Source organism: Hippopotamus amphibius, chromosome 2, assembly GCF_030028045.1.
Source record: "Hippopotamus amphibius kiboko isolate mHipAmp2 chromosome 2, mHipAmp2.hap2, whole genome shotgun sequence".
Lineage (NCBI taxonomy): Eukaryota > Metazoa > Chordata > Mammalia > Artiodactyla > Hippopotamidae > Hippopotamus > Hippopotamus amphibius.
Genome location: NC_080187.1, coordinates 53,313,062 through 53,339,130, shown reverse-complemented (window position 1 = coordinate 53,339,130; position 26,069 = coordinate 53,313,062). Strand labels below are relative to the sequence as shown.

The window sequence follows — 26,069 nt, the reverse complement described above, 5'->3', positions numbered from 1 at the left end:
TACCCGACACATCATAGGCATTGAAAACTTAGCAGTTCTAATTAAAATATTGATATTTTCCCAACACACATGTAATGAAGTTTCATATGTGATCTCACGTACTTCTCAACAATGCAGTGAAGAAAATACTACTTGGCCCATTTCACAGATGTTGAAACTGAGGTGCCATCATTGGGACTTGAGCCTGGTCATCCAACTATAAGTTCCAGGCTCTTTCCATTGCCTTCTCTTGACCAGAGATGGACATGCCATTTTAGTGATGTGCCGGGTCGGCAGGTGCCAGGGATGGCTGTCTCTGTCATTTGGGGAGATAGCAGATTATGAAGCAAAGAGGTTGGAACATCTCTTAGGAAATGACTGAGGACCTCAAGTCACAGAAGAGGTGCATGGTAGATACTCCATGTCAACTAATAGTGACAAGTTCTGGATAATCCTGCTTTCACCATATCTAATCGAAGCTCACAATGCAATCTGTTTCACTGGGGGCTTCTGGCTAAGATACCAGTTCATCTATGTGTGTGTGTATACACTTGTAAATTTTTATTTTTTATTAATTTTGTAAAATTGAAGTATAGTTGATTTACAGTATTGATTCAGTTATATACATATATAATGAAAAAGAACATATATATATACTTATGTTCTTTTTCATGTATACAGTACTTTCAGTGTAAGAACTTTAAAGACTCACCTCCACAAGAAATTTTAAAAACATGTCAAATTTTATTAAGAACATCTCTAACACTCAGAAACAGAGCAGAACAGATGACTTTGGCATGAGGACACAACCTACACCCAGCATTTGCTTTATTTTCTATTATTAATTATTTATTTTATTTTATATGTTTATATTTACATTTAAACAACCAGTGAACATTACCTGTTCTTGTAGCACAGGCCTCTGTTTTAATAATTCTGAATATACAAAGTGGTCCTGTATGGGCAGGAATGCTGGAAAGAACCCATGAAGGAAGTTTTGCCCCATCAACGGCCTCCCGACCCAGATGGCCCCAGTCCAAGGCTTGCTGGAGAAAAAGCGTGCCAAAAAAGGGCATTATTTTTCAATCTCAAAAATGAGAAATAGAATGTTTTTAAAAAATTACAAATGACACACATAAATCAATTCATTAAAACATAAAGCTAGAATCCCAGCTGAAAATGGGCCAAAGTCATACACATATAATTCATATGCAAATAGCTTTAAAAAAAAACTAGAAAACTCTTTAATCTCATTAGCAATCAAATATAGCTGAAATAGTTCCACATTGAAATGAGGTAATATTTTTGCCCATAAAATTAGCAAAAGATTTTTCATTTTTAATGACTCTACCAAACATGGTTGAGAATGTGGTGAGCCAGGTGATGTAACTTAGTACAACTAGTGGACTTTTAGAAAAACAATGTGGTAGAAGGTATTAAGAGCCTTAAAAAAGTCAATATCTTTAGACCAAGTAATCCTGTGCCTGGGAATCTATCCTAAAGAAATCATCTGCCATTCAGGGGGAAAATATATATATATATAAATATATACATACATATATATATATGGAAAAAAATAACGGAAACCATCTAAATGGTCAACAAACAGCAGATGGTGGAAAAATATTTTATAGTCTCATAATATGAGGGTGACTCAAAAATTATCCACACTTCGGTTATATCAAAACTTCTGTTGGCCGCAATGTCTTATCAGCGCTTTCCATTCAAGGCTACTGTCTCCCCAGTCACTGCTGTGCAAGTGTGAATGTATTATATCAGTTTATCTGCAGCTGCGGCACGAGCAAAAATGGATGCCCCACTGGCAATTTGCACGAAAGAAGACCAGTGTGCAGTGATTCCTTTTTTGTGAAGAGTATGCACATCTGCACACTTCTGCCCACACTGTTAACACTCTGCAAAAAACTTTGTTTTGAGGTGTTATAGCATCCTCCCTATAGTCCTGATCTTGCTCCATCAGACTTTCACCTGTTTGGTCCCCTGAAGGCAGCCCTACGAGGATGAAGATTGACTTCTGATGAAGTGAAGATAGCGGTGCATTTGTGGCTCACAGCTCAGCCTAAAGCAGTTTTTAATGAGGGAATATGAACGCTTGTTGACAGATGGACAAAATGTATTGAAAAGCAAGGAGATTATGTTGAAAAATGATATATTTGTCTTTTCTAAAAGTTAATTAAAATAAATTCTACAGCCAGAGTGCGGATTATTTTTGACTCACCCTCGTATATTATTTGGGCTTTAAAAACATTATCCAGGTATTAAAAATAGGTTTATGAAGATTTCGAGATTAATAGGGGAAATTCTTGTATTACGTTAAAAAACTTTGTAAGGGTGAGCACGACTATGAATAATTAGAAAGATGATGGGAAGGAGATACATCAAGCTGCTACCATGAGTCACCCCTGAGGGGGGGAGTTATGAGGGGCTACTTTTCCTTCTTTCTCCTTTTTTTTGCATTTTCCAGTTTTTTTCATTCCAAAAAATATATATGAGTTAAGGAAAGACACTTGGACTTCAGGGCTAAGAACAAACTTTGTTCAATGACCCTGACTTTATCCTCTTCTCCCAAGTATTCATATCTGCATAGTCACCAAATACAGTCAAGACTAGAAAAAAGCACTTCAAAGTCGAGTGAGGTCAGTGCCCAAGAGAGGCCAAGGAGAGAAATAAATGGAGATCGATATGCAAAAGAAACACAAGGGAAACACTCACTAGCAAAAAACAAACACAAACAAAACCTCTCCTGGACCATTGCCAGGCAGTTCCACCCTCAGCAGGCAAGTGGAGGGGCAGCTGACCTCTAACAACAGGGCAGATCTGAGATGACCCTCTCTCACACCATGGGTAGATGGGCTGATGGGGCCTCGGAAGCCCCAGAATTTAGAACCAAGGGCAGCGTGGGGTGGCCGTATCCTTGATCTTTGCTTGTGTCCTTTGTGCATCTCCAGTGGGCTGAGCTCCAGACTCAGGACTGTATCACTGTTGGATCTCTAGAAATCTAAGTCGTCTTGGCCAAAGCTATCTGTCCTGTCTGTGGACAGGCTTTTACACCTCATTTCTGTGGAAGGGAGACTTTTCACTACCTTCTCAGCTTCTAAGTCAGAGCCTTCCTCTTCCCCCTGCTCTGGAGTCAGGTCTCCCTCTTCCCCTTGCTCTGGAGTCAGGTCTTCCTCTTTCCCCTGCTCTGGAGTCAGGTCTGCCTCTTCCCCCTGCTCTGGAGCCGGGTCTCCCTCTTCCCCCTGCTCTGGAGCCGGGTCTCCCTCTTCCCCCTGCTCTGGAGCCGGGTCTCCCTCTTCCCCCTGCTCTGGAGTCCTTGAGCCCAAGGGGGCCCCTTCTTGTTCCAAAGTGGAGCTTTCTGGACATGTGCCTGTGACTTTTCTTTCTGGATCAGGGACATCTCTGGATTCATCTTCAGTGCTCTCCGTGTATCTGTCTGAAGGCTCTTCTTCAGAGCCTTTCTGAGAGAGCTGAGAGCAGTTTCCCAGAGATGATATGCTAGAGGACGAAAGGCCTGGCTTTGGGCCTGACCTTTGGCAGGGGGTGTCTGCACTTGGGGCCGGGGAAGGCGCGGGCCTGCCCTCCTGTTCTGGGCCACTGTTTCCATAAGCCTCCCCCAACTGGCCGTGTCCGGGGCGAAGCTGAGGGCCCCATTCTTTCTCACCTCGATTTCCTCCTCCCCACTCTGGCTGTTCCTCCCCTTCAGCTTCCTGGGCCTCTGCAGTTTTGGCACCAGCATTCTGTTCTCCTGAACTTAGGTCAGCTACTCCCAGGGCTCCACCTTCTCCAGTGTCCTCAGCCCCAGAGCGCACCTCCTGGTCTCCTTCCTCCCTGCCTGCGCCCTGCTCAGCCCTCCCCACCCACTCCAGGTCGCTGCCTACACAGGGGTCTGTTTCCCCTTCTCTCTTCTCAGCAGCTGCCTCCTCCTCTGCCCACCGGGGGTCTTCATCTCTGTCAAGGGTCTCACCCCCCTCCTCCGCCCCGGGGCCCTGGCCTGATCCCAGCTCAGGGTCTCCGTCAGCTCCCCGGACAATGCCAGTCCCAGAGGGGTCCTTCTGAAGGGGTTCCGTCACCCTCCTCTCAGGGGCCGCCTCTGCTATCTCCCTGTCAGCACACCCTCCTTTCCTCTTCTGCAGAATTTGCTGCAGGTCAAAGGCCTTTCTGATGGGTGCGCTGGCTGCCCGCCCTGCATCCCTCGGAGATGCAGGGACCACTTTCTTCCTCATGCAGGCCTCGCAGGGACAGAACTCCTCCCCCTCGACCTCCTCCCCCAGCCGGGTTCCCAGGGCTCCTCTGAAGGTTGGTACATCCTCCAGAGAGAAGGAGGGGGGCCCCCAGTCCCGCATCTGCTCAGAGAAGGCCGAGAGGTTGTGCAGGACCTGGAGGTGCTGCCTACGCTGCTCGGTCTGCAGGCAGAGGGCTTCCCTGGGCGGCCCTAGCGCCGTGCCCCCCACCCGGCTCTGGACCTTGAGGAGCTCCTTCTTGATGTTGTCCTGGAGTCGCCGGCCCACGTCCTGCTGCAGCTCGGCCACCATCTGGTCCAGCAGGTCATTGCTCTCCAGGCCCCAGCGGGCTCGCAGCTCGGCCGTGGCAGTGGCGAGGTGGGCCATGAAGGCCTTCTCCATCTTTTTCAGCAACTTGGACACCCAGAGGGGGTCAGGGTCCAGAGACCCTCTGCGGGCTACGGAAGTGCCCCTCTCCCCAGCCCCCTGGGTGAGTTTGGCCTGGGTTTGCCCACAGCCTGTCTCAGCTGCTCTGGGCAACTTCTCCAAAGCGGGCTCGACTTTGGGGCCACTTTGACTCTCACTGGCATTCGGGGCCCTGTCCCTGAGGCTCCTGGGAGACTCTGTTGGGCTCTCTCTCCTCCATGGAGGGCTCAGCGTGGCTGAGGAGGGGTCTCCTGCCTCCTCTCCCTGCAGGCTCTTGTCTTCCCAGGCACCCGCCCCATCCTGAGAGCCCGCCCCTGACAAGTCTCCTCCCTTGATTGGTTCCTCTTCTGGAACTCCTTGGACATCCTCTTCTTGCAGTTCTGCTTTATCTTTTTCTTCTTTTATTCCCTCTAATTGTACCCCCTCTTCTTGCATCACGTTTCTAACTCCTTGGTCCAGGTCACTGCCTAACGGCAGCTCCTCACTTCTTCTTTCTGCCCCGTCCTCGCTGGAGGCACCACCAGCCTTGGAACCACTCTGCTGGTTTCCTGGGTCCTCTGAGTTCCCTGAGGCTCTGGAATCAGGCCTCTGGCAGGGGATGCTTAAGGGCAGCTCCATCCTCTCAGGGACCAGGGCACCGTCCACAGCGCAGGGTCCATTGCCCTCCCCCGAGCCTCCAGAACCACTGCCAACGTCCACTCCAGAGGAGGATGTTGGCGTGAAGTCCTCAGTTGCAGGGTGGGACTCGAGGGCTGGCGGGGCCTGGAACCAGCCGAGCTCCCGGAGGCTCGAGTCCAGCTCACTGTGCCCGAGGCCACTCCCCGGCCAAAGGACCTGGAAGGTGCTCAGGAGCTCTTGGTACCGAGGAGAGTCTGTGAACCTCACTTTGCCAGCAGGAGACCCAAGGTTGTCATCAAAGAAGCGGAGCCTAGCGAGACAGGTGATGAGGGCCTGGGCCGAGCGGCCGAGCCTCCTGCCCGCTGGGCTGGACACTTCGGGCAGACTGCTGGGCCGGCCTGGCTCGGATCCCATCAGTGCCTTTATGATCTGTGTGGAGGCAGAGACCCTGCTGGGAAGCACGCACTGGTCCATCCCACTGTCCACAGCCGCTCCTTTGCCTGTTCCAGCCTCCGTAGGGGCTTCTGAAACGCCACGGCATGGCAGGCCCTCTCCTGACTTGGGACTAGCACCGCCAGTCACTGGGAGGGCTCCATCTGGTTCTGTTTTCTTGTTGGCGGCCCCTTCCGGGGGCAGTTGTCTGGCCTGAATCAGCCTTTCCAGGCTATCTGGGGAATGTTTGTCAGCAAGGTCCTCGCAGGGGCCTTCCAGCCCATGTCCAGCCACATCCTGGCCCGCATCCACCATCTCATATTTCATGGGCTCCTCTGGGATGTTGCTGAGCCATGCATGGACCACGGCCTCCGGGGAGGCTCGGGGCAGGGTGCCCAGCATCACACTGCCACCTTCCTCTTGCTCCTCCAGGCCTTCCCCCTGGCCCGAGACCTTCCCCCGGAACATCCTCCCAAGCTTGGGACCGCTGTGGGGGCTGCCCCTTCTGACAGCTCTGACTGCTCTCCCCATGGCCCCTCCCTGAGAGCCAGGGGGCCGAGGGTGCCACACGTCCAACTTTTCCTCCCCTGCCTCATCCCCACCCGGCTCCCCATCAGCACTGCAGTCGCCCTCGCTGTGGCTGAGGCTGCCTGAAGGATGCTTCTTGCCTGAGGGCTGTGGCCTGGGGGGCATGGGACAGTACCTGCTGCACACCAAGCAGGCCTCAGAAGAGGGCCCCTGGCTGCCCTGAGGCTGGGAGACTGGCAGTGACCGCATCTTCGCACGGGGGTACCCGCGGGCTGGGGATGTGCCCAGCTGTGAGCAGCAGCTGCCCCGGTGCACTCCCGGCCTCCCTCCCTCAGCCCACCCAACTGGCAGGACCAACGGCCAGGAAGGCTTGGGACTGTCACCCACTGCCTTTTCACCCAGGCCATCAGCCTGGGAGCTGAAACAGCCAGATGTGTTTGAAGGTGTGGGAGCCGGTGAACACACCCTGAATGCAGGGCCCCCTTCGGTCTCAGCAGAGGGGGAGTTTGGGGGGTAGAAATTGGAAACACAGTCAGAATTGCTCACAGGGGTGATGGGGATGCTGCTGAGTCCTCGTGTGTCCTGGGAATGAAGAGAGGCAGAGAAGGGCAGCCCTGGGTCCCAGGATTCCTGGTTCCTGGTGCTCTGCGGGCTTTCAGAAAGGCCAGGCACTGGGCTGTCTGGGCAGGCCCTGCCTCTGCTGGGCAGCCCTGGCACTGGCCTGGACACAGGCAAGTCGAGTGGGCAGTGGGTGTCCTCTGGGTTGTGGGGCTGCCTGGAGTGGTCCCTCTGGACCCCTCGGTTGAGGATAATAATGCTTGGTGAGGACAGGGCGCTGGCTCTGCTCTTCTGCTTTCTGCTCCTGCCCGGGGCTGAGGCACAGGCAGGAGGTGGGGACCAGCCTCCTGCATCCTCCCCAGAGCCAGCCCGACGCTGAGCCAAGGGCAGCTTCATCCCAGACCCACTCCTGGCCTGGGGGTACTTGGCGCCCTGTCCATTCTCCTCTTCCTGTGGGCTCTCTTTCCTTACAGACAAGGGACTCACAGTGGGGGGATGGGGGCCTCCCCACTGGGTGGCCCCCAGGGAAGTAACGGCCCTGCTCGTCTTGCTGGGGCGGCCCTGCTGTGGCTCGCCCCTTTCACTAGACTCCTCGTGAGACCTGCAGCTCGTCGAGGAGTCACGAAGCGCACCTGCTGGGCCGCGGGTCCTGGGTTTCAGGCAGCGGTGGTGCCCCCCGCGGCCAGGTGCTGCTCCCTCACCTGCACCCTCTCCAGCCCCTGAGACCAGATGTGTGCCACAGCTGCCCACACCATCCTCCAGGGATCTGGAGCAGCAGGAAGAGTTTGGCTCAGAGCCTTCGGGGGATCTATCGCTGGAGGCAGGGCTGGCACTGTCCTTGCTCCTTCTTTTCCTGCTGGCCACCCCTTGGCTCCGGAGGGCTCTGGAGTGGGAGTTCTGGGTCAGCCCTGACTTCCTCCAAGAGGCCATCCTATCTCCCTGGGAGGCATAAAGGGGGTTCATCCAGATCTCATATCTGGTCCCCGGCTGCCACCGGCCTCGGTCAGAGGCTCCCACGCCTCCTGCCTTGCACGGCCCCAGTCCCTTTACCCCAGGCTCTGAGGGGTCCCCGGGGTGGCCCTTCCACACACAGCCGAGGGGTTCTGCCTCCCCTGGGACGGGGCCCTCCCCACTGGCTGCCGTGAGGGTGCTGGCCCTCTGGACCCTCCTGGACCATGGGAGTGGGTCCTCCCCCAGCAGGTGGAAGCGGACTTTCATCTCCACGGACAGGCTGCCATCCTCGTTCACATGCACATTCTTCTCGATGTCTTCACTGGCCACCAACGGGCCGAGCTGGGCAGGCGTGTCCGGAGGGTGCCTGTCGGGGGCAGGGCACATGCAGGCACGATGCAGGGGCACCGAGGCGTCGCTGAGCCCAGACTTCTCCGACAGCAAGGAAAACTGCCGTGGCCTGCTGCCCGGCCTGGACCGCACGTGCATCACACTCTGCTTGGCCTTTGGCCCCCAGCTCCCTGGTGCATGATGACAAGCAAGAGACAAGAGGGAAAGAGAGTGAGCTGCTGGGGGAGCTGCAGGGTAGAAGAGGCAAGGTCGTTCGTGAGCCTTTCACAGTCTGCACACCCCTGCCACCTCCAAAACCAGCAGTAAGGACAGAACCCATTCTAGAATGAATATTCACAGAGCTGCCAGGGTACAAATCAGGAGAACCCAAGCAAATCCCAATTCAGCCTCAACCCTGCCATTTCCTAGCTGTGTGGTCTTTGGCAGAGCCTCTTTCCTGAGCTATAAAATAAGAGTAACGGTATCTATTGGGTAGGTTTGTTTTGAGGATGCAAGGCAGTGCATGTAAAACTTCCTGCAGACTTGCTGGCACAAAGTACGTTCTCAATAGACAGTAGAGCTGATTGCAGAGCATTGGTGCCCAGAACTAACTCTGAGCCCTGCTCACACCCACCCCCAGCTCAGGAAGCAAAAATCAATAAGCTGCTGCAGACACACCTGATTGTAACTGTGAAATGCTTTGCAATTATTAGTGGTGATTTATCATCTTAACACTCATCAAGCTTTGGGGTTGATAAATGATTCCAAGGAAGGACCTGGACATACGATAGCAGGTCCTGATAGTTAAGCTTGCCCCTCAGCCATGAAAAAGAGAAGAGGGGGTCACTGGGGATAGAAAGATGTGACCCCGAGAAAGAATGAAGCCCCTGGTACTTTCTCATTTCATCGCCTGAGCTAACGCTTGGCAAGAGGGAGGGGCTGGCAGAGGCTGAGCCTGGGCGCAACAGAAGAGCAGACCCCCTTGAGTCCACCTGGGAAAGAGAAGGTTTTGCCAAGCCCTGCTCCTCCATAAGCACCAAATGAGACTGGGGCCTCCCCCGGAGGAGGGGCTGTAGCTGATGGGTCTTTGTATCTCCAGCACCTGGCATGACACAGTCACTGAAACCATTGTCATCATTCTCTTAATAGCATTTCACAAAGGATATTATTTTGTTTAATCACCAAAATTTGCCCATGGTCATTCCTATAATTGTGCTGAAACTTTTTCTCTGTGTTTATGAAGTGTGCTTTTAAAATAATTCTTTTTTAAATAATGAAGGGTACCTCTGGCACCTGCATGGATGTATGGTTGGCTGTATAGATGGATGGATGGATGGATGGATGGATGGATGGATGGATAATTGATGGTTATCATTTGTTTTGGTCTGTTTGGTCCCCACTGTTGCCTAAGAGAGTCATGACTCTTGAAAGATGCAAATGCCACATACCCATGGCCCACTGCCTCCATAATGTCATGCCCACCACTGTGGTCCTTAGTAAAGCTTATTTTAGATCCTAGAAGCTTAGAGTTCAAGATCTCTTAATCCCTGTTTAAATACCAGTCTCCCCTCTCTCTTCTTCCAGCCAAATATTCAACCCAGTTAAGGGTGATGGTGATGAGAAAGAGGAAGGGGCAAGAGAGACCCCCCAAACAACTGGGATGCCCAAGACATGGGATAAAAGGTTTCCTAAATTACCTGGATAATTTAGGATATCTGCTCAGCCATCCAGTGCAAATAAGATTGGGGGTCCCCCAGAACCAACTCACCACTTTTGTTCCTTGAAGTCTTTCCAGATGAAGGTTCGCTTCCATTTCTTCTGACATCTTCCATCGCCAGAGGTCTGAAGGACTCATGACCAGCACACACCAGCACTGTGGGGCTGTGCAGCAGGCCCTTCAAAGAGTCCACCTGGGGAAGGAGAATGTTGAGTCAGGTGGTGTGGTCTGCAGGACCCCCCTTCTGCCCAGGGAGACACGGGTAGAAGGAGAATCCACTCTCGCTGGTCCCTTTTTTGGCATTTTCACATCTCAACCCAGATTTCTGATCCAAGAGAAGGATCCCACCCACTCTTCATCACACCTCCATAATGGGCTGGGGGCTGAGGTCCCCCCGCCAAGATGTCCTTCTCTACTTATATTCCTACCTCCACCTGGTACGAGGCCTGTGGTTTAGAGGTTATTCTGGATACTCAGGTGGAAAAGACTTCAAGAAGACTTTGACTTGCTTTTCCACCCACACTTCCTCCCTCCAGAATATGTACTTTTAAATTATTATTATTACTTTAATATAACCTCACCTATATTATTTTTAAAAAAATATTTTTTATGTACTTGGCTACACCAGGTCTTAGTTGTGGCATGCGGGATCTAGTTCCCTAACCAGGGATCAAACTTGGGCCCCCTGCATTGGGAACAAGGAGTCTTAACCACTGGACCACCAGGGAAGTCCCAGAATGCGTATTTTTAGAGCAACCTTATGTAACAGAAGATCCTCCAGCTCCCATATGGAGACCTGATTCACCATCTCACCCTTTTCCCAGGCAGCATTCTCTTTTGGGTCCGATCTGTGCTTTCCAGACTAATCCAAGCCCAGGGCCTCTGCTTCTGCCCCTAGTGGAGCAGAGAAGGACAAGGCACAGATAGCCTTTACCTCCCAGGCTCCTCCAATGATTTTCTAGGCTCCTACCCAGATGTTTGGGTCATCTTCCCCCACTTCCCCCCATCCCCACCATCATGATGTCCTGGGCTGGGGTCGTGCAGGCAACATCAGTGCTGGATTGCATTCTGGGAAATAAGTCCCTGCTTTTAGAGAAATCTCACCTGGCCCTGAGGATCCTGCATATCTGAGGATTTGCACAGTTTATAGCATTACATTGCAATTAGCGATGTTGGGGGATTTTGTTCCATCATGAAAGTATAAAGCCTATTCTTTTTTGTTTTCTCAAATTAGAAGGGTACGCTCATTAACAAGGAAATGAAAAAAAGGATTCCTAAGATAGAGGCTATAAAGGGGGGACTGAGCTGAAAGAGGACGGTACAGCACTGATGCAACTTTGGGGAGCAGGCGAATATGTCTTGATTGTAGGAGGGATGGTTCCGTTATTAGGTGCGGACACGCTAATGTAGCTGCAGTTGTAAATTTAAGTATCGGTAGCATGGTGTATACAGGTGTCAGTAGCTATATGACTAAACTGTGGGAGATTATGTGGATTAGATCAATCAACCTCCATTCTCCAGCCTGCCCATCTTGGGTTACATTCATGTTCAGCAAAACCTGGAAAGGCAAAAATGACATTCACTAGCCCTCTTTACAGTTAGGCTGGATGCCCATTGCGTTCCGTCAAGTAGGTCAAGCCTGGGAAGGCAAGTGAGGTGGACACTGTCTCTTCTTGTTTCTGGATGTCGTTGCTGCAAAGCAAGTGTGTGGGTATCGGGAGGCGATGGTGCTCAGGCAGTGGTGCCTGGTGTTCCTGGGCATTGAGATGCAGCTGTGGCAGATTCCTGATCCAGCTTTATAAGCTTCGGTTCCACTACAGAGAAGTCTTCCTGAGCTCCATAATCACAGCGCCTTCAAGCAGAGGGAGCAGCCTTCTGCAGGATGCTGGGACCCAAGCCTACAGACCCAACTTGGAGTTCACTTCCCCAGCTTTCCAAAGATTTGGAAGCTCCCCACCCCGCCCCCACCCCCACCCTGGCCAATGTCCTGTATTAAATTGCTTTCTGCTTAAGGTACTTTGAGTCTTTTCTGTTACCTACACTGAACTCTCACCAAAATAGGATAAAAGGACTGGATAAGAAAATAATTAAAGTGTGCAAGGCACAGAATACTAAGCACTTGATAAATGATAGCTAAAAACATGAATAACAGTTGCTCCTTTGATTGACAATGTTTCCACTCTATTCAGCTTTAATTAGTAGCAGGGCAGTCAGCGCCTCTTTTAAGGGAATAACTTCCCAGTTCCTTCTAAGTGTTTTGAGCTGAGGTTCTGAGAACTTTTGAAGGAAATATACCCGACAGCCTACCTTTTTGCCAGCGGTTGTGTACACCTGCTTCACGGGAAAGTGCAGCAGATCCGAGGCTTTGCTGAGAAAGGCCGTCAGGTTCCTGGTGTTTCTGTGACTGAGCACCACTGCCTGCTGGAATCGAGGGTCCCCGTTCTTAACCAGCGTTATCCTCCTCGGGGCTTTGAGACTTTTGCAGGAAGAGGCTGTGCCTGGTGCCTCGCAGCGACCTTCAAAATCCCGCCGCGGCTGAGCAGAAGGGCTTCTCCCCTGTGGCCGGCCCGGCCCGCTGGGGGTCCTGGGGGGCTTCTTATCGGAGCAGAGGTAGCAGCCGCCGTCTTGCAGCTGCTCTAGGGTGCTGAGGCCGTGCAGGCCCCGGGGCGTGGTGACGGAGCGCACCCCGAAGGAGAGCGGCACCCGCTGAGAGAGCTCATCCATCAAAGCGCCGAAGCTCCGGAAGGCTCGCCGGTGGACCGCCAGGCGAACCCCGGCAAACCGCGGGTCCCCTCGCTTGAGGAAGGTTATCTTCTTGGCTGGCGGGACCCGGGTGACGGAGGGGGTCCGGGCCACAGACGGCAGGAGGCCCTCGCGGTGGCCGGGGGCCTGGGCATCCCTCGGGGTGCTGTTCATGGCGCGGAGGGCCAGGCAGCTGAAATGGATCAAAGGAAGAGGAAAGTCAGAGAGCGACCCATGGGTCTGTGCATCTCCTTCCCCCTCTTACAGAGGTGCTCCCTGCCCACCCCAAATCTGCTCCCCTCAACCTTGTAGAGGCAGGTTAATCCATTTTGATGAGAAGGAAGGCCAAAGGTTTGGCATCAGGAGATCTGAATTCAAATCCCATCCCCCACCCCCCACTTACTGCCTGTGTGACCCAGGAGGTTGATGACACAGTCTGTGTTTTGGTGAAATGCAGCCATGTTTATCTGCATGGTGGTTAAAATGAGTCAATGAAATTACGTGTACAGAGCAAGCATCAACACACCTTTATTCCTCCCCTTCTCTTGCTGTTCCTCTTACCCTCTTCTACCACCTGGAACTCCTTTGAAGAGTGTAGAGTTTATCGCCTAAGGAGGTGGGTGAATAAGGGGACACCAGAACACTGAACAGTCAGGAGACCTGGGCGCCCTTCCTTTTCTCTCAGAGCAAAGTCTCATGTGTGAGCGTGGGGGAGTCCCAGCTCCCCGCACCCACACCCTCCAGCTGCCGGGTGGGAGGATGGAGCAGAGTCCCTTGTCCCAAACCCTCAGGGTGACGTGCAGACAAGGAGACTCATAGCTTGAAGAGGATACCACCACTTGATGCCGTGTGTTTGTCTCCATTGCACAGGAAGGTTTGCTTTCATAGAAAAAGGATGCCCCCCCCCCCCCCCGCCCTGCATCCCTCCAAAGTCTTTGGAAGATGCGTGATGAACCCTGTGGGTGAGTACCACAGCCCGCTGCCACCGACATGGGAGACAGGGCTGCAGGCCAGCCGTGTGGGGTCAAGGCCACCTGTCCAACTGTTCACTTCTATTCCTGCTGTGGTGGAGCCCCATTGCCTCATCTGGGACTCTTGGAAAAGCCAGTCGCAGGCTCTTCCTGCCCAGGTCACTGCCTGGTGCTCTATTCTGTGCACCTGCCTGCCAAGTTATCCTGAAACCCAGTTCTCACCGGACATTGCCTGTGTACCAAGCCCTTCAGGTGGTTTGCAGTGTCCGCAGAGAAAGCCCAAGTCTCTACCCCATGATTCAAGGCCTCTCCGGCTTGCTCCTGCCTCTGCCCTGGGCCCTGGCTCCCGCCTCTTTCCCGCAGGAATCCTCCACTCTGAGCAGGCCGCCTGACTCGGAGGCTCTCCCCGCAGGGCAGTCCCCATTCTTTGTGCCCTGCTTTGGCTGTCCTCCTTTGTGGAGCCTTCCCCAGCCCCCCAGTCTGGGGCAACCCCAATTTTCAGCACGGCTCCCCAACATTTCCCACACCCCGTATCCTTCCTGGTCAACTACCTCAAGGCATGGGGCACAACCTGTACCCCCCAAGGGCACCCAGCCCCCAGCTTGACACAGCGCAGGGGCCCAAGAAATACTGGTGGTTAACGACACCCGTGCTTCACAGAGCCGCCCAGCAGAGCCCAGGCCTGCCAAGCAGCTGCCACACGTGCAGTCAGGATCCGGTGAGGGGCCTCCCCTGATTACATGGGGTTCAGATCTAGCAGGACTCGTGTGGCTATGCACATTGCAGGGCACCACGGCCTCCCGTGCGGCAGCCATCCGTCCCTGCTCACAGCCCAGCCAGCGCCCACGTCTCCTTTTAGCCCTTACTCACATTTATCCCCATTCGTCTTCGGGGAAAGAAATCTGCTCTCAATTTTCAAAATCTTGGTGCACAAGAGGGCTAATAATCTTCTCTCATCTCTGCACAAACTTTATAATTAGCTTCCTCAGCCTCCTCCCTCCCAGCTAATCCCTCTAAGCTGCTTTCCTAGCATCGCCTCCCACCATTCTCCACAGCTGCTGTGCGCTGCTCCTCGGGCCTACCTTCCCTGAGGGCTCCCTCTCTTCCCGCTTGATTTGCAGTTTCACTTGTGACTATAAGCATCCTTCTTGGCACCCACTGAGGGGCTGAGAGGGGGAGGAAGGGTCAGTGTCCCCTACAGTCACCACCAAGTCCCCCAGCATCACTATGTCCATACTCTCACCACGTGCCCCAGTGTCACCATGTTCCCAGCATCACTGTGTCCCCCAATGTCACTGTGCCTCCCAGTGTCACCAAGTCTCCCAGTGTCACCATATCCTTTATTGTCACTATCTCCTTATGGTTCCCCCAGCATAACTGTGCCCCCAGCATTACCACGCTGCCAGTGTGAAAATGTCCCCCAGTGTCAATGTGTCTCCCATGTCACCGTGTCCTCCAGTGTCACCGTGTCCCCGTGTCACCCTATCCCCCATAATCACTATGTCCCAGCATCACCATACCCCACTGACATCACTGCATCCTGCAATGTCACCATGTCCTTCAGGGTCACCATGTCCCCTAGTATCACTGTGTCTCCCAGCATCACCATGTCCCCCAGTGTCCCTGCTGCCTCCAAGGACGGCTGCTCTGCCTATCCCACTTCTGAACAGAGAGGGCCTCCCCGGTGTCCTCCCGACAGCAGCCCTGCAGGGAGGGGAGAGACAGTGAAGGCAGAGACTGTCTGGGCTTCCCCAGGACCCGGGCCAAAGCGTCTCATGGCAACCAGGTGTTCAGTACCCTCAAGTGCCAATGGCCCCTTTCCTCTGACATTCCTCTAGCAAATAACCTCTTTCTGGACTGGAATTTTCAATTGCCAGGTGGATTTTTGAAATTAAAAGAGAAATGTGACCCAACAGATCCTAAAGTCCCAAAGATCAGGCTGATAGCAGCCAGCTCCACCCTGAAGACTCCTTCCCAAAATGAGGCCAGAGAAGTGAGGGAAGTGATGGACCACCCCTGTCTGGTAACGTGCCTGCACCCAGATAACAGACAACATTCTGCACATCGCTTCAGGTGGCTTTCTCACTCACACACACATACAGACAGAGACACAGACACACACATACATATGTACACACAGAGACACATACACACACACACACACACACACACTCAAGCACATGCTTACATGCATACACACAGATACACACAGACAAGCAAGTCAGAAAACACTTAGGACCTGGAAGAAGGAGCTGAAGGAGCAGGGTGGCCTGGCCGTGTGGACTGTGCAAGGGGAGGGCACACAGGACTCCACACATTGCACAGCTCCTCTCAGGAAGACGAGGCAACCACTTGTCCTCCAGCTTCATCAGCAGAAACAAACAGGCCCTGCTTCATCTGCACGGTGAGTCACTGAGAACTGCCACCTCCTCCTGCAGCCACAGGCAAGAGAGAAGCAAATTGATTTCCTTCTTCAGAGAGGCTTAATGAACTTTTGAGTCTTTCACCTTCAAAATGATCTGCCCCCCGCCCCCCACCAGGGTATTCATTCATTCAATCACTCCTTCATTCACTCACTCGTGTACCCAACAAAGATTTCTGAGCATCTGTTGTGTGCCAGCCACTATGCCGGGTCCTGGAAATACAAATATGACTGAGACATGGTACCCATCTTCAAAAACATTACATTCTAGTGGGCAGGTAGGTACATTATTAAAAGGTAGCATAACACATGTTCTGAGATACAGATATAGATATAATTATACAGAGGGTGTGACTGAAAGCAGATTAAGGGGTATGCAAGTCAGGGAAGTCTTCCTGAAGGAGGTGACGTGCAGCCTCCTGAGTAGAAACCTAAAGGACAATTTGGGGATTAGCCAGAGAAGGAGGAAGTTAGGACCGGTGTGGCAAACAGATATGGCCCTGGTGCCAACTCTGACCTGTGGACATGACAGGTGGGCTGGAAGGACGGGCAGAGCAGGTGCCGAGGCTTCCTGTGTGCCCCGATCAGATGGCAGTGCTGCCATGCCATCAGGGCAGAGAAGGGCCACACAGTGCCTGGCCTTCCCGTCCCTGCTCTGCTCCCGGCATTCGGGATGGGGGCATACTTGCAAAACTACGGTGGGAAGAGAAAGCTTGACCATTCTGGAAGGGCCTTCGATGGATGCACGCAGCGCATCTGACAGGCTTTATTAAGAGAGCTGATGAATGCCCCGCGAGGATGGAACAGCACAACAGTAAGATCAGCTCTGGCCCCAGGAACCACAACAGCAGAGCACAGAGCCCTTCGCCACTGAAGTCTGAGATGCTGGCAAAAGCAAACTCAGGGGGCTCCTACCTTAGAGCCAGGAACAGCTAAGTAAGGAAGAGGGGGATGGTAACTGAGTCTGGAAAAACAAAGGAGAAATAAGAAGCAGGTGTCACTGCAGGCTAATTTCACCCCGATTGCCCCAGTTTTAGCACTGAAGGACCCGGTGCTGTGACCCCACCATCCCCTGCCACCTCCCGTCCCCTGGTAGGTTCCCAGGATCAGGTGGGCCTCTTCCAGGCACTGACCCAGCTGGCAGTGAGGCCAAGATAAGCTGGAGGCCTCACGGAGCTGGCTAAAGATGCTGCCACCAAGGATGGGAAACCAAGTCCTAACGACCTGGCCACACCCCTGGATGCTTTAAGGCCTGAAACCAGCACCCGAACTGGAAAACTGGACCCTTCAGATACATCAGGTTAATGGATCTGAGTTGGCGTTTCTGTCATTTGAAACAGAAAGGGACACGGATCCTCCAGGGAGCATTACCAGTGAGTGCCCTGTCTTTCCCAGATTCAGAAGCTGGATTTCTGAGTTAGGGGGGCCTCTGGGGGCGGAACGGCGGGGCTCTGAGGCCCCTCCCAGTTCCTCCTACCTTGTCGCTGGGGATGGGGTCAACTGTCCCATTCCTACAAGCCCTGATGGGGAGGGGGGAGTGTAACACAGGCCTCAGAGGTGGGAAAGGGTTACTGCTCAGCTGATATGCAAAGTCACATATATCAGGTTTTTCCTCGTTGCTTTCTCCCTTTCAAAATCATGATGTTTCTCTCCCTAAGCAGGAGTGGGAGGACTTGATCTCTTTAACAAGATAGGTAGGCTACCAGGCCTGGTCCACACGGAGGGTCCATACAGCTCTTCTTTACGACGTGTGAACCAGGTGGGCTAAGTAATCAATAAACCCCCTCACAGGAGAGAGAAGACAGCCCTTCCTCCACTAACACTCACTGTGTTTGAGGCTTCCCTGGTAGTCCAGTGGTTAAAGCTCCGTGCTCCCAAGACAGGGGGCCTGGATTCCATCCCTGGTCAGGGAACTAGATCCCACATGTCACAGCCAAGATCCCACATGTCTCAACTCACACCCGGCACAGGTGTGTGTATATATATACACACACACACGCACACACTCACTGTCAGGGTTGGGGAAACAGCAAGAGAAGACTCTGGAGGAAGTGGGGAGCCTGACCCGGGTGCAAGGAAATGTTGGGGAGAAGGGCAAAGAGAAGAAGGGAGCAGAGCTGGGGAACAGCAAATAGGGTCTGCCTCCCAGCATGGGGTCATGTGGGGGAGACCGATGGTGAGGGAGAAATATCTCCATAAGGTGAGGGACTCTCCAACAGCAGCCGGCTTCTTCCCAGCTGCACCCATGACGAAGCTCTAAAGGCGACCTACTTTTGGACCCCCTACCCCACTCCCACTCGAGACAGGACCTCGAGGTATGTTAGGCAGAGCGGATTGGAGGAGGCTCCGATGTCCAGCTTTCCAGAGCCACCTGGGTTCTACGGGGTGCAGACAGGAGGAGGCAGGAAGTCAGGGTCCGGCTGTCAAGCTGTGGTGGGTGGTCTTGGTCAACTCACAGACTGCAGGGGGCAGGGGGGGAGGAGTGAATCACTATTGCTTAATGGTCCCAGCAAAACCCAGGCCCACAGCCCCAAATCCTAGCAATGCCAGGGCTGGTTTAGGGCAGCAAAGGCTGGGGGAGGGTGCCAGGGGATTTCAGGAGGAAGAAAGCAGAGGAGGCATCCCAGCTGTGTGTGGGTGGGGGAGGGAAGCGGAGAAAAACAGATTAAGGGGCAAAAGGAGAAAAAAATAGAAATCTCAGGAAATGCTCAGAAAGGTGACAGCCCTGGTGGAGGAACTGGGCAGGGGGGGCCTGCAGGGGAGGAAACAGTTTGGTAGGCAGTCCTGCCAGTGGGCTCGGCCAGGGGCTGGGAACAGTGCAGGCAGCGAGAATGATGGATTCAGGAAGAGCATAAACAGGGTGAGAGAAGTCTGCGGGGGCCTGGGGCGCGGGGGTGGGGGTGATGAGTAGAGGCTGGGCTTGCTAGAGGAAAACTTCCAGTGGCAAAGACACCAAAGCCAACCTAAGGGGGAGTGAGCGGGAAGGGGCGGGGCAGGGAGTGCTGTGGCCAAAACCTTGAAGACTGATTGACTGATGTTACAAATGAACAGCTGGAAGGAGCGAGGATGGTGTGAACAGTAAAAAAAACAGTCCCTGGAGAAAAGCACTTGAGGCACGTAGCCTCCAGGGAGAACTGCTACCAATCAGAGGCAACCAGGCCCTGCACGGGGGTCTTCCAGGGCCCCAGAGTCTACACAGGCTGTGTGGGGGTCTGGAACCACTTTCAACACCACCTTTCAGTGACTCGAATTTGCCATTATTTTATGAGCCAAGAAGAAAGAAAGAAAAAAATGATGACAAAGACAGAGCCATGCAATTAATTGCAAGATGCATCCTGATGTCAGAGATATTAAAACATGGCAGGGGGAGGGTGTGCATTAAAGTCAGTGAAATACAGCAGGACAAGGAGCCAAGCATATGCTGTACACAGAGCCATGATAAAGACCCAGCACTTATTCAAGGGTGGGTTTGATTGATTTTGAGTGATGACAGCATCAGGGTGCCAGTGTGCTGTAACCTGATGGTCATGTCATGATGATCAGATGGGAAGTGTAAGAAAGGAGGAGGTGAGGTGAACTGCCCTTTAAGAAAGGTGATTTGGGACTTCCCTGGTGGTGCAGTGGTTAAGAATCCACCTGCCAGTGCAGGGGACACGGGTTCGAGCCCTGGTCTGAGAAGATCCCACATGTTGCGGAGCAACTGAGCCTGTGAACCACAGCTACTGAGCCCAAGTGCAGCAACTACTGAAGCCCATGCACCAAGAGCCCGTGCTCCACAATAAGAGAAGCCACCTCAGCGAGAAGCCAGTGCACTGCAACAAAGAGTAGCCCCACTTGCCACAGCTAGAGAAAGCCTGAGCAGAGCAATGAAGACCCAACACAATCAAAACTAAATTAAATAAACAAATAAAGAAATAAATCTTAAAAAAGAAAAGAGAGAAAGAAAGAAAGGTGATTTAATGGATGGAGACTTCCTGAAGCTGGGGCTGAGGTGGTGACGGGTGAGGGAAAGGGCTCCATGCAGCAGAACCCCCTGTGCTGGAGGTTCTGAGTGGTGGATTCAGGGAGAAAATGAACAGAGTTAGAAGGAAAGCAGGTCCAACAAGAGTAGTACTTTTAATAAACAGTTGTAAAGCAATCTAGCAGCCAATATTGAGATCTATGATGTGCTAGAAATTTGGTTAGACACAGAGAATGAGGCACAGTGTGGTGAGACAGCCTCACGCCTCACAGAATTTAGAACACGGGCAAGAAGACAGAAGCTCTGCACCTGAGTCCTCACCCTTTGGCTCATGAGAGTCCCCACTGCTTCCAGGGGACCCCAGGCTCATGAGCCCACATTGGCTCTGCCCGTAACTAGCTGACAGCTGTGGGCAAGCTACCTGACTTCCCGGAGTTTCACTTTCACCTAAAAGGAAGGTGCTAAACGAAAGGGTTGCTGAGATTACACTAGGAGTTTGCATGAAAAGATAGTGCATGATGCTGTATTATAAATGATTCCCCTTGAATCTGGATGACTTCTTGAGAAAATATCAAAGGCATTAGTTTTTAAAAATTTCCAGGTAACACCTTACGTGTTCAAAATTATGGTTAAACCACGAATAGTGATCCTCTTCTAAAAAATGAGCACTTTCCCATGTGCACAAAATACTGCATACAATTTCAGCAGACATGGGCCTTTGAAACTCACCCACAGGAGCCTCCCAGAGATCACAAAGCCCAAGTTATAAACCTTTGATGTAAGTCTGAGGATTTAATGTATAACATGGCTATTACAGTTGATGACACTGTATTGTATAATTGAAATTTGCTAAGAGAAGAGAGCTTAAATATTTGCAACATCAACAATGAAAAAGAACATTTGATGTAGTCCTTGAAGATGAGGAAAGCAAGGAGAGAAAGAACAGGAGAGAGAAAAAATGTGGAGCTCTGGGCTGCATAGTATATGCAGATCATGTGACTTAAAAAGAAAGAGATTGTGTTTGTGAATATAAACCCTCTTGTGCAACCTGTAGCTCCTGAGAAAAGTTTTCCCAAAGATGGGTTCTCTTTCTTTCTGGTGATAATGGAAATATACACACATGACAATAAATTCATGGCAACTCAGGAAAAGAGACTTAGCACTGGAAGAACCCTGATATCTGATATTGACACAGGAAGGAAAATCCTTGGAAACTGTCTTTAAAAAAACCCACCAGCATTAGAGTATCTTCCTGTCCTGCTCCACCCCCCACACTTGCTAATATTCTCTAGACAGCTTATCAACAAGGGAAGTAGGCTAATGAGATGGCGTGGATTTACAGAGATTAAAATGCAAAGCAGAATGGGTAAAGTGGGATGGCTGAGCTCCTTGAAGACAGGAAGTGTTCTGGTTGTGCCCTGCTGTCCCAGGCAGTGCGTGACACATCCTAAGTGCTTGACAAATGTTTGCAGAATAAATGATGCTTGGGAGGCCATGCAGTGGCAAGGGGGGTGAGGAGTACAGTCAGCAAAGAATATGATAATAACAAAATGGGGGCAGGATAACCAAAGGGAAGAAAGCTTTCTTGCCCAGCCATGGACCAGGGCATGGAGGAAACAAATAAATAACCAAGGAAAGTGTAAATCCAACAGCTGCTGTGGGCTGAAAGGGTCTGAGAAATGACAGACAGGACACACACCCTCAGGCTGCCCAGGGCCCTGAGCAGCTGAGAAGGCAACTAAGGGAGCTTGAGGTCCAACAAACAAACAATCGCAGCTGTAAGAGATAGAGTAAAAAACAATAACATGATAAAGCCAATGGGAAGGAAACAGGAAGATGCCAGAGACAGGGAAGAAACTAGATTTCTCTGGGGTGACCCTAGGAGGAAGAACTGGGAGTTAGGAAGGGCAAGGACTTTCCCAGGACACTGAGGCTGATCTCAGCTCAACTTGAGAAACAACTTTTAAACAAGTGAAGTGATCCCAAGATGACTGCTGTATCAGAAAGTGCCTTTGGCTGCAAGTAACAGAAGCCTTCCCACAAAATGAAGTTAATTTTTCTATCACATAAAAGAAATCTAGAGATAAACACTCTTGAGCTAGTACAGATTCTCCAAGATGCCATCAATGTTCCTAGCACCTTCCATAATTCTTTCCTGATTGTCTTATTGCTGACTTCCCTCTTCAAATTTCCTCATAGTCACAAGATGGCTGCTGTGGGCCCTGCCGTTTGACTGGGATCCATTCAGCCTGACACTAATGGTCTACCTCCTCAGTCTCTGTGCTGAGCAAGACCACCTATAGATTCACAGTCACCCCCTGGGCTCCTGTCTGGTTCTGTCCACACCCCATAGAACCCAAGTGGCTCAGGAAAGCTGAACATCAGACACTCCTCCAATCCATCCTCCAAATATACCTTGATGAGGCCCTGTCCTGAGTGGGAGTAGGATGAGGATTCCAAAAGGAGGTCTCCTTTAGAGCTTATTTAAGGGCCTTGACTGAAACGAAGCCCTCTACTGTTGGAGTGTGTCTTACCTTATCTAGATACCTGTCCCACCAGCACTCCTCTATTTGACCCTAATCTGGGAGTGGAGAGTGAAGAACTGGGAACCTGGAGCCTGTCTTCATTTTTCCAGCTCTGTGCTCTTCTTCTCTTTCCTACTCACCCACATTCCGGGCAGGAGGAAGGGGAAAAGGCAAGGCACTTACTGAGTTAGCCCCTTAGAAAGTTGGCCTGAAACTTTCCTCTAACAACTTCTGCCCACATCCCACTGCAGAACCTACTTACGTGGCCATCACTACCTGCACAGGGAGCTGGAAGTGGCCACAGCAGCAGACGGTGAAATGAGGCCTGGCAGTGATGACCCCTCTGGGTCGTGGTTGGCATTCCAGTAGAGAAAAGGGAAAGTGGTATAAAGTTTGAGGGCCATAAAGGATAGAGAGAAAACTTCAAGATGCATCCTGGAGAATGGAGAGCTTTGCTTTTGCTCTCTGCTGACAGTTTCCCTGGAGAATTCCCACTCGACAGGGTAGCAGAGTGGCTCAGAGAGCAGAGCTCTGCACTCCCAGGCAGGCAGCCTCCAGCATGGACGTGGCCACTGCCTTGCTCTATGACCATGGGCAAATCACCTTCCACCTCTGGGCTTCAGTTTCCCATCAGTAAAATGACCTCTAAGTTTACTTCCAAACCCCATATCCAGTGGTTCTTAAACAGTCCATCTTCTGAAAAGAGGAGCTCTCCTGGGCGTGATGGTCTGGAGTCATACAAGGCACGTGGAGGCAAGTGAGCCTTTGGCAAGGTTCTCTCCTGCACACACAGTGGGAGGAGTGACAGGACAACAGCCCCAGAGAGATGGGAGCTGGCAAGGCCAGTGGCATCTCCGAAAAAGATTAAAATCCTGGGACTTCTCTAGTGGACCAGTGGTTAAGACTCGGCTCTTCCACTGCATGGGGCGCAGGTTGGATCCCTGGTTAGGGAACCAAGAACCCACCTGCTGTGTGGTGTGGCCCAAAAAAGAAGAAGAAGAAGAAAAAAGAAAAGATTAAAATCCTCCCAGAAATGGCAAGTCATCGGTAGAAGTTATCTAATGCCAGGGAGCCAAGTGGGCCATATAAAGAGGGTTAGAAGAGTCAGATGTTTACCCAACATACAAGAAAATATTAAACATGCCAACAAAGTCAGGATCCTTGGGATAGAAAAAAATGCTAGAAATTTGTTCATGATGTAAAACCAGCCAAGATGATAAGCAGAAAAACACTGTAAAAAAAAAAAGTCCAAGGGCTTCCCTGCTGGTGCAGTGGTTAAGAATCCGCCTGCCAATGCAGGGGACATGGGTTCAGTCCCTGATCCAGAAAGGTCCCACATGCCGCGAAGCAACAAAGCCCGTGCGCCACAACTACTGAGCCTGCACTTTAGAGCCCATGAGCCACAACTACTGAGCCCTCATGTCACAACTACTGAAGCCCACATGCCTAGAGCCTGCGCTCCACAATGAAAGAAGCCACCACACTGAGAAGCCTACGCACCGCATCTAAGAGTAGGCCCCCCCGCCCCCCGCAACTAGAGAAAGCCCGCACGCAGCAACGAAGACCCAATGCAGACAAAAACAAATTAAATCTTTTTAAAAGGTCCAAAGCATCTCTAAGTGTGATGGGGGCATAAGAAGTAAAGAACCATGAATACAAGTGCGTGGCGGCCACGTCCTAAGGCACTATGAGCTGTTACTTACCGATGGGTCAATAGCCAGCTTTATACCAAGGGAATCAAAAGTACAGCCCCTGTACTTTTAAGCCTCAGGGATGTAACCATCTAGATAGGAGGTGAGGGTGGGGGGATCCACGTGGCTGGCTTCTGCAGCAGGGCTGCACCCTGGATGTGCAGAAGAATTATTGCATTAGTCTGCTTGGGCTACCATGCAAAGTCCCATAGGCTGAGAGACTTCAATAACAGAAAGTATATTCTCACAGTTCTTGAGGCTGGAAGTGCAAGATCAAAGAGTTAGGAGGGTTGGTTTCTCCTGAGGCCTCTCTCCCTGGCTTGTAGACAGCTGTCTTCTCCCTGTGTCTTCACGTGGTCTTCCCTCCGTGTATCTGTGTCCTAATCTCCTTCTTATCTGGACACAGTCATGTTGGATGAGTGCCCACCTTAATTAGTTACCTCGTTTAACTTAATCACCTCTTTAAAAGTCCAAATACAATCACATTCCTCAGAGTGCACTGGGGGTTGGGGCATTCAGCATGTGAATGCAGAGGGGCATATACAATTCAGCCCATACCTCCCAGAAAGTTTTTGAAAGAACTGACATCCAGAGTCCACCTACAGAGATTCAGAGCCTTGGGTTTGGCCTGCGGCCCAAACTACTTTTTTTAGTATTTAAAGACCTTTTCAGTTTCTTTTTCTTTTTCAAAGCTCCCCAGCTGATTCTCAGCCAGTGGTGAATACCACTGAGCTAAAGTAACAGCCGGACATGACTGGATGCTAACTGCGTGCCAACCCATGTGATGATGTGAAGTCTAAGTACAACAGAGGTTCGTAAAAGGAGAGTCTGGCCATCACTGCCAGAGAATTAAAGAGACTTCCCAGTGGGTTCAGGGGGATGGGAAGATGTACATTGACAGAGCAGGGTGAGGCCTCCAGCAACTTTGAGAGTGGGGCCTTGCTTGATAGAGCAAATACCTGCTTCTCAGGAGGGGTGGCATTGCCTGGTTTGTAGATAAAGCAGCCACCGCAGTCAGGAGCCCTGGTAGGCTTCTGAGCAGGGGCAGAATGTCCTAAACGTGGTGATCCCCCAAGATCAACTAGCAGGATGGATTGGAGGGCTTGTGGGGAGTAACACCCAGGCGGGATATTGTCATGACAATAGTACCTACACACACACAGACACACACACACACACACACACACACACACATACACACAGAACACATAGTGAACAGGCAACCACAGCTCAGCAAGAGTTCACAAAGCCTAAAGAATCCTTAACTGGACACAAGAAATCATAGAGTATGTAACTGTTTATGTAGTTCGAAACAGGAATAATGCATCTATGCTCTTAGAGGAGAGGACAGTAGTTCTGTGTGAGGCAGAGGGAGGGATTAGAGACTGGGAGCATACCGAGGACAGCTCTGGAAAGCCAGTGATGTTCTGATTCTTTTTCTTTATTTTTGTTTTAATTTATTTTTTCTTTTTTTGAAGTGTAGTTGAATTACCATGTTGTGCCGGTGTTGTTCTGACTCTTGATCTGCGTGGTGGTTGTACTGGCTCACTTAGCAATAACTCATCCCGCTCTCTACTCCCGATTTTAGACGCTTTTTTGTATGTACATTATATTTCAATAAAAATGAAGTTTGAATTGAGAAAAAAGCTTCACGATAACCCTTTGAAGAGATTTACCACATATATGTAACCAATACCCTACGGGAGGGCATTTCCCACTGAGGTTATTACGCGTGACACCGAAATAAATGCCCTTGCAAACACAAAAATTTTTTAAAAGAACTCTTAAAGCCAACATGTGTAAAGCTCTTTTCAGCTTACAAAGTGATTTCATGTAAATTAATATTTATTTATAGAACTATTTTTAAATAATATATAAATGTAATGGCCTTTATATAATATAAACATAGATACATGGGTTATCTCACTGCTCCTACAATGACCTCCAAGGAGAGGAGAGGCCGGGAAACCGCACTGAACA

The 26,069-nt window shown here is 51.2% G+C and overlaps 1 protein-coding gene across 1 annotated transcript in view; it reads right to left on the bottom strand.

The window, feature by feature from the left end:
- Positions 1 to 784: 784 nt before the first annotated feature.
- Positions 785 to 26,069, bottom strand: part of RP1L1 (RP1 like 1) — a 47,674-nt gene continuing 22,389 nt past the window's right edge. Inside the window, exons 2-4 of the mRNA XM_057720635.1 lie at positions 12,085 to 12,712; positions 9,829 to 9,970; positions 785 to 8,251 (exon numbers count right to left, since the gene is read on the bottom strand). Coding sequence (XP_057576618.1) covers positions 2,988 to 8,251; positions 9,829 to 9,970; positions 12,085 to 12,693 — 6,015 coding nt within the window. The 5' untranslated portion in view covers positions 12,694 to 12,712 and the 3' untranslated portion in view covers positions 785 to 2,987. The remainder of the gene's footprint in view (positions 8,252 to 9,828; positions 9,971 to 12,084; positions 12,713 to 26,069) is intronic.